The sequence below is a fragment of the Triticum aestivum genome, chromosome 1B, assembly GCF_018294505.1.
Source record: "Triticum aestivum cultivar Chinese Spring chromosome 1B, IWGSC CS RefSeq v2.1, whole genome shotgun sequence".
Taxonomy (NCBI): Eukaryota; Viridiplantae; Streptophyta; class Magnoliopsida; order Poales; family Poaceae; genus Triticum; species Triticum aestivum.
In genome coordinates this window covers 65,907,467-65,915,753 of record NC_057795.1, presented here as the reverse complement: position 1 = coordinate 65,915,753, position 8,287 = coordinate 65,907,467, and the positions used below count along the sequence as shown (strand labels likewise).

The 8,287-nt window shown below is 43.8% G+C and overlaps 1 protein-coding gene across 1 annotated transcript; it reads left to right on the top strand.

Moving 5' to 3' along the window:
• The first annotated feature begins 1,460 nt into the window (after window positions 1-1,460).
• LOC123077228 (protein FAR1-RELATED SEQUENCE 7) lies at window positions 1,461-4,888 on the top strand. The gene is made up of 4 exons (XM_044499464.1): window positions 1,461-1,533; window positions 3,304-3,584; window positions 3,687-4,299; window positions 4,389-4,888. Exons 1-4 carry the CDS (start codon window positions 1,461-1,463, stop codon window positions 4,871-4,873), a joined length of 1,452 nt encoding a protein of 483 aa, XP_044355399.1. The 3' UTR covers window positions 4,874-4,888.
• The last annotated feature ends 3,399 nt before the right edge of the window (window positions 4,889-8,287 follow it).

The following is an 8,287-nucleotide window of genomic DNA, read 5'->3' as shown; positions in this document are numbered from 1 at the left end:
TCGCATGAGCTACTTAAATTGACCCGTTGAATGCGATGTGCTCACACTTGGCAACATTGCTCGACTCGTTGGATGGTAGCGCTCGCATGTACATCTAACAGAAGGTGGCTTGCCGTGCTTGTCTATTGACTTTCTGTATCGACGAATCCCCAGGGTTGACCCGAGGTATGCGCTGGAAAAGGCCAGGACAAAACAAGTACAAGCCACGACGACTAATTTGGAACGGAGGGAGTATTACAATCGTCCGTGATCCCACCTTCTAAAACCATTTCTTCGCATTAATTGGATTAAATAAATAAAATCTTATCAAAACCTTAGCTATGTTAAAACTTTCCTTGCCCCTACCCATATCCAGAACAAATCAGATGTTACCAAAACCTCAACTAAATCAAAACATTCCTTACAAATCCCTACTCAGGATATATAAAAATATTTATGTAGAAATCAAATCAAACATTTATATACAAATCTAGAATATGATGGTGTAAGATGTATGTCGAACATGATTGGTGTTATTAAACCACTTGTATATATATGTTCGTATTGCAACGAACATGCTATTAGTCAGCATTTTACCAAGGAGAGTTTACTCAGATAAGAACCTGAAGTCGGGGAGCTCCTATAAGCCGCCTTCTGCACCCTGGAATAAACTGGCGCTCACGCGCGCCCGAGTGTGCCGCGGCCTAGCAACGCGCTTCGCTCCTCCTGCTCAGTTTCAGCTACACGCCCACTCGGTTCGGTTGCTTGGCCACAGGCTATTTTTCTCATTTTTTGTGCCGTTGGCCTGGTAGAAAAAAGCCGCCCGTTTTTAATACTGTTGGAAAAAAAGGTTGTGAAAAAAGAGATTTACAAAAATTATAAAGAAGGTTCATCCATTTGGAGAAAAAAGTTCTCATCGATTTTGAAAAAAGGGTCAGAAAATGAGAAAATTCCTCGATTTTTTTAAAAGTTCATCATTTTTGAAAAAAGTCCATCATTTTTGAAAAAAGTCCATCGTTTTTGAAAAAAAGTTCATCAATTTTAAAAAAATGTTCACAAAAAATTGAAAAAGGTACATCAGTTTTGAAAAAAATCAGAGTTTTTGGTCAAAGTGAAAAAAAACATCATTTCTAAAATATTGTGTATTGCACGTTTTTGGTCAAAGTGGATTTTTTTTTAGGATTAAGTGAAATAATAATTTATAAAGGTTTAAAAAAATCTAAGGCAAGGCGAAATGATAAGTGACAGTCTACGTCGTAAAATAAGTGTAATTCACTCGAAAAAGAAATATTTATCCGAACCGCCGCGGGCGGAAGAGACGGCCGCGGAGTTCGCGCCGCCGGGGAACTAGCAGCGGAGGTCAGCCGGTGTCTACCCATCCTCCTGCCACTTTCTTGTACAACTTCGCCGCTCCGGTCCGGCCGGCGAAGTAACTAAACGCGGGCTGTCCGTTCCGTTCGCTTCGTTGGTACAGGATCAGGATGAAGGAGGAGAAGGAGAAGGCGCAGGCGCCGCCGCCCCTTCTCCTAGGTACTCGTAACATCGTCGCGCTAGGTGCTGTCTGCTGTTCAGTTTTCTTTTGGGTGTGTCTCCGTCGAGGGGCCCGGGGATTGGCTGGATCTGGATGATTGCGACCGAATTCCGTGGAACAGTGCTTGCGGATTAATTAATCATGCATTAGTAATAATCGCTGGTGCTGCTGGGACTCCTTGATTAGTTAATCCACTAGGATTTGGGGGTTAGGGTTTTAGGTTATTACGAGTAGTTAGCAGCCTGTGATGTGCGCCCATAACAAATTCAGTCAGGATGGAACATTTCTTTCTGGTTTGATACTTGGTGCAGTGAGCAGCGCTTGATGGATTGCTTCCCTGTACTACTCACCTTTGCCTCTGAACAATATTGCTCTGTTCAGTCCCAACATACAGATAACACATGGGATCTGAAACTTAAACCAGTGTTGCCCACCACTGCGGCAATCGAATTGGATCAGCTGTTGCTGCTGCTTCCTAATGGTACTAGCCCTAGCATGGATGGAGACTCAAGATCAGCCCGAATATTTAGCAACGCTGCAAATGTCAAGTATTTCTACAAATTGTTAACATTCAGAGGTGTGATTTCTTCAGCTGCTTGGTTTGTTTGGCTACCAATCGTTCCAAGCACAAGGTCTTTTTATGGCTGCCATTCAGAGGTCGCCTCAATACCAAGGACAATGTCACCAAAAATATTGTTGGACTCAGGACCCTTGTTGTGGCATTTGCCCAGCCATAGAATTGATTGAGCACATCTGGCTGCCTTGCAAAGCTGGGCAACTTATCTGGCACCATTTAAACCTGCAGCACATTGCCGGACGGGCTCCCTCTTTGATTCTATTCGCGCATGAAGCCGAGCATCTCATCAAACACCATCAATGGCCGATTGTCCTCGGCTTGCACAGTTAATATCTGGCATAGCAGAAATGAACGGATTTTCATTAACAGAATATTGCTTTCCGACCTGCTTTGGAGATGCCGAGCTGATAAAGATTCAGATAAAGCATCCCTGGGAACCTGAGCGTAATGTGTTTCGGCTTCCAGTTAGACTATCTACAAGCGTTCCCCATTTTTCCTTTTCTTTCTTCCTTCATCTTCTGGTTTCGACTTGCAGTTTTCCTCCTCCCTTATTTTTCCTTTCTTGGTTCTTTTGGCTCGACTGCGGTCTGGGCCTTTGCTTGTACTGTTGTGGGCCTTCAAGGCCGTTTTTTGAATATAAGGTAGAGATCGCTACCTTTTCCTTAAAAAAATCAGTTAGCTCTCTGCTTGCCTGTTCCAAGTTTGTGGTAAATCATTATGAACAGTTCTGCTTACTGTGGCTCTAACTGCATCGATCAATCTGCAGAGATATTACAATACCAGTCCAGAGCATGTACTCAGTACTCTACTCCTGTTGATTGATATTCACAGCCCAGTCGTAGATACATTCGATTTGTTTCTTCATGTGCTGGCTGGTGCAAATTAAGAACCCAAACTGTAGGATTGTTGAACTGGAAGTACATATCTCAGTTTTCTCATTTACACTCATTTGATGTCTACGACTTTGTGAACCTTCTATGTTTAGATAGGCAAAAACATGTAGAGCCTGGTTGTTTTGCTGTACAACGGTTCTGCATTTGCTAGTTGCAGTCCCGACATTGCTGTATTGATATTCAGATACGGGAAACACATGGATGCTTCAATACTTTTTGGATGTTACATTTAAATGATGTTCTGCTGTGTGCCGGCTGGTGCAAATTAAGGAAACTGTAATCCCATTCAGCAACTTACCACCAATTTCTGTGTATGCAACTAGTTGCTGATAACAAATTATGTAGGGCGCGACTCGGAGATGAACATGGATCTGCTTCTGTGTATCGTGTTGGTGCACTGGAGAAGGCGATTGCAGGGTTTGCGCAGAGGGAAACTGAGGCCGTGGTCAATCCTACTGTTGGGAGTTTCTTTGTTTCACTTGACGAGGCTTATGAATTCTACAACATTTATTCTTGGGAATCTGGTTTCGGAGTTAGGTATGGAGCGAGTAGTATGGATTCTCATGGAATTAAATGCATACAGCAATTTGTTTGCGCGTGTGAGGTATGACATTCATCCTCCCCTTGTAGTTAAGGTAGTATTTCTGATTTTTGTGTTGTTGGTCTCAACCCAGTACTAATGCTCAGAAAATGTTATATTCTACAGGGTAAACCATCCAAGGACAGCGATTCATTTCGTCGGTGTGAATGCAAAGCGTCAATTCTTTTGCTGAGATCCAGAGACGGCGGATGGCGTGTGTGTGAGCATCAAGTTGGGCATAACCATCCATGTTCTAAGATGTGTGCGCAGAGGTCATCTTGGCAGTCTCATAGTAGTATTGACAAGAACACAAGGGGCTTGATTCGTCAACTAAGGGAAAACAATGTGCCACACATTGATGATAATGATGCAAAGAACCCGCTGTCTGATGATATCCAGAAGACAGAGGAAACCTTTGCTAGGATCAAAGCAAAGGATCCAACATTTGGTTATACTGGTTTGCAGCTTGATAGTAACTGGAGAGTAAGGCCACTACTCTGGACCAGTGGCCAGAGCCTTCAGTACCAATACTTTGGGGATGTGATTATCTTCGACACCACCTACAGATCGGACAAGTATGGGACGCCGTTCGGCCTTTTTGTTGGAGTCAACAACAACTTTGAGACCATATTGCTTGGTGGGGTGCTGATGATAAACGAGAAAACGGAGAGCTACAAATGGGTGCTCAGTCAGTTCTTCCAATTAATGGGTAGGGAACACCCCAAAACTATACTGACCGGTAAGATTGCTTCCGTACACACTTTTCCCTACCAATAGTATATTTCTGCAGCACTGCCAATCTAAATTGTTTTGTGTAAAATCCTGTAGATCGCTGCGAGGCAATTGAGGAAGCCGTATTGGAGGCACTGCCATCCACCACACACAGATGGTTCAAGTGGAATGTCCTTCGCAGGGCAAAGGACTACCTTGGTTTCCATTACACCAAAACAAGTAGCTTCCGAGTGGGGCTCCACAAAATTCTGAACGACACGCTGACGGCTGATGAGTTTGAGAGAGCATGGGAGATGCTGCTAGAGGAGCATGGATTGGAGAATCATCCATTTCTGAAGGAGATCTATGAGGTGCGGCACAAGTGGGTTAAGGCATACTTCAGCGACACATTCTGTGCTACACTGACCAGCACACAAAAGAGCGAGAGCGCGAAACACTTTCTGAAACAACATGGCATTCCACGGGATTGCTCAATGGAGCTTTTCGCTGAACAGTACGAGAAACTGCGGTCCAGTCAAGAACCAGACTATGGGTTTCAGGAGAAGAGGACTACTATGGTAAGCTTAACTTCAGGAAATTAACGTCTTTCCTATGGGCAGTCAAGGTCAGCTGAGACTAAGGGTGAATTATTGTTTTTCTTTCGTGCAGGATGAGATTGTTCTGAGAACAAATCTACCGATCGAGAAGCATGCCGGCGAGGTGTACACAAGACCGGTGTACGAACAGTTTGTGCAAGCCATGAGCGAATCCGAGCCTTACGTGGTGGAGGCAGTCATCCCCAACCTGAGGTACATAGCACGGCGTCCCAGCAGTGAAACTAGACAGAAATGGTCTAGGGTGGAATATGAGGTGAATGTTAGAGAAGACGGCGAAGCGTTCATGTGCGTGTGCAAGCAATTCGAGCACACGGGGATGCTCTGCTGCCATGCTGTCAAGGTAAAACCGTTCTCTGTCCGAAGTACTATCTTCCATCCATTGCTACTGCAGTATTCTCTTGCTCCTATATTTATTTGCATTAGCTGCCATATGTAGTACAAACACTTTTCAACATCTTCAGGCTTCGAATCTTTTTTCAGGTCATGATCCACCTAGGCATGTGTGAAATACCAAGGTTACACGTCATGCCACGCTGGACAGCCAAGCCGCTCCAGTGCCAGATGCATTGCCGCGGCGAACCTCGGACGGACACGTGCCAGCAATGCAGGCACTCCGGGCTGCATGACCAGTTCTTAGACCTAGCGCGCCTCGCCTGTGAGGACGACCGGTTCTACGAGGTCGTCATGAGGGGCATCGGCAAACTGAACAGAGATTTGGCGGCAGCAGAGGCCGTGCCCCGCCGCCGCAGCACCAAGCCGGCATCACGGAAGCCGAGGAGGAAGCGTTGATCACTTGCTGCCGGATGTCTGAAGGCCTGTCCGAGGCCTCTGCAATGCTTCGTTTTGGTTTCTTCTTTTTGCTAGTGTGGGTAAACCTCTGAACCTGACCACGTATGAACTAGGCTAGAGACCAGTAGTATTTTTTGCATGTTTTGCAACGGCCTGGCACCATGGTTAGTTGATTGCTAGGCAGGGCTGGCCGTGTATACATGTTGAGGCGACCATGTGTGCCAGTCAAGCCAATTGGATGTGCAATGTCAGCAGAGTAGGATGACATACATGGTGACCATCATAAACGGTCTTGTGTCGTAGTACAATGCTACCCGAGGAAGTTTCTACCTGGGTTGGGGTGGGCCGGCCAATGCTAACTTTTCTCATTTGCATCAGAGGTTCCCCCGGTTTTGTTGGGTTGATTTCTTTTGGACGGAGTTTTCCATGTTTATTTTCGTTTTTTCTGTTCCATTTATTATTTATTTTCTTATTCCATTTTCATCAAGTTTCCTAACATTCATGAACTTTTAAAAAAATTGTTTTTCAAGTTTGCGAACTTATTTCAAACTCGATAACTTTGTTCATATCCACGAACATTTTCTCAAGCACATGAACTTTTTGTAAATTCGTCAATTTTTCCTTTCAAAAAATATTGAACTTTTTTGTATTCTGAGATTGTTTAAATATTCGTAAACATTTTTGTTTTCGCGATTTCTTTTAAAATTCATGCATTATTCTGAATATTTTTCAATTCATGCATTTTTTTATTTTGTAAATATTTTTCAATTTGCAATCTTTTCAAGTTCATGCATTTTTGGTATTCATGTACTTTTTTCAAATTCATATATTTTTCAAAAATTTAAAGGCCAGTGGTCAAAGGGTTAAAAGGTCAATGAACAAGCGAGCGAACCTGCAAGGATGCCGGGCGGGGCAGGGCGGCGTGGTGGGGAAGCCGGGTGGGGCGACGTCGTGGAAGGCCGGGCGAGGTGGGGCGGCGCCGTGGAAGGCCAGGCTGGCGTCGCAGCGCGGTGGGAGGATAAGGTCGAGAGGTTGGGGATGACAGGCTCGGGACAAGTTTTTTTTAAAAGGTCGGGCCGTTCGATCGCGCCCTTATGGTAACAAAATACTCCCTCCGTCCTAAATATAAGTCTTTGTAGAGATTTCACTATAAATCACATACGGATGTATATAGATGCATTTTAGAATGACATTCATTTATTTTGCTCAATGTGGTCTATAATAAAAATCTCTTCAAAGACTTATATTTAGGAACGGAGGAAGTAATATTCTGTTACTAGTAACAGAATAGTATATCAAATTATCAACCGTGGCACTTTAAGATGAGATTCCGCATGTTTTAACTTGAGAGGAGCACTGTTCCTATGCTTGTTGTTTGTTAATTTTTCTTGCGTATACGCATTGTTGCGTATCATTTTATTGATAGGAGAAAGAAAGTACAATGGTGCAGCTCTAGGCCATGTACACACGAAAAGGCATGGTCGAGAGCTGCGATGAGCAGATGAAGAAGGGTTGCTCAGCCCTATTTACGACATTAAGTCGTAGGCAGGATCGTATCTAGTCCCTTGGCGTCTGCCTTGGCCCAGGCGCGCGCATTCTCCTTGATCTTCTCCATGATTAGAGCATAGGAAGGCCGCACATTGTCAAAGATACAGGCATTGCGATGTTTTCAAATTGTTATTAGTTATTCATCCACCAAATCCCGATAAAGATCACCCAGCAAGTGTACGTGTACGGTCAGCGAGTAGTAGTAGATACGCTGACATGTTTATGGATCTCTTGATCTGACTTGTGCAAATACACAATGAGATCACGCTTCCCATGAGCTGCCTAACACCATATCAAAAGCAGCTAGCGAATCATTTACAAAACAAGCAGGCAAGGACAATTAAATTCAAAGTGTATATTCAACCCTATCTCCTCGTCGAGAGAACACAGACTTGTACGATGCACGCTTCACGGGGTACAGCTCTACCCCGCAGTATTCTGTGTATATAGGAAGGGACAAAATGTTTGCCCTTTTAAACTAAGACTAGTCATAGTGATAAGTAACATACACTAGTAACATACATATATTCCTAGACTATGTTACTACATTCATAGCGAGTAATAACATAAGTGTGGTAACATGCAAAGTTTCATTTATTAGGTTATAGACTCATATTATATTGGGACTTGTGATATTACAGTAACTAGCTAAGTTACTATAACTACCTCTCTCCTCATTAACTCATTGCCACATAAGCAAATTTACTGAGTTGGACTCGATGTAACTGCTGAAGTTACTCCCATTGTGGCTAGTCTAATGAAGCCCCGAACAATAATTGATGTACAGAACAATGCTAGTATAGAAAGCAGCTCACAAGTCATCAAAGACAAAACAAGCAAACAAAAGAAACAAATGAAATACATGCAGCTTGAAACTCGAGCCCGTCGTCCACCATTTCTGCTAGCACCAGCGAAGCAACACCGATATTGGGGGAAGCACATTCGAATTAGGAATCGTGTCGCTCTGATTGGTCGAACCTGGACACATGCGTTTCCGACGCTGAAAACTAAAAAAGAGACCTTGCCCATTCGCCCTAGATCGAAAAATGCCGCACTGTCAAC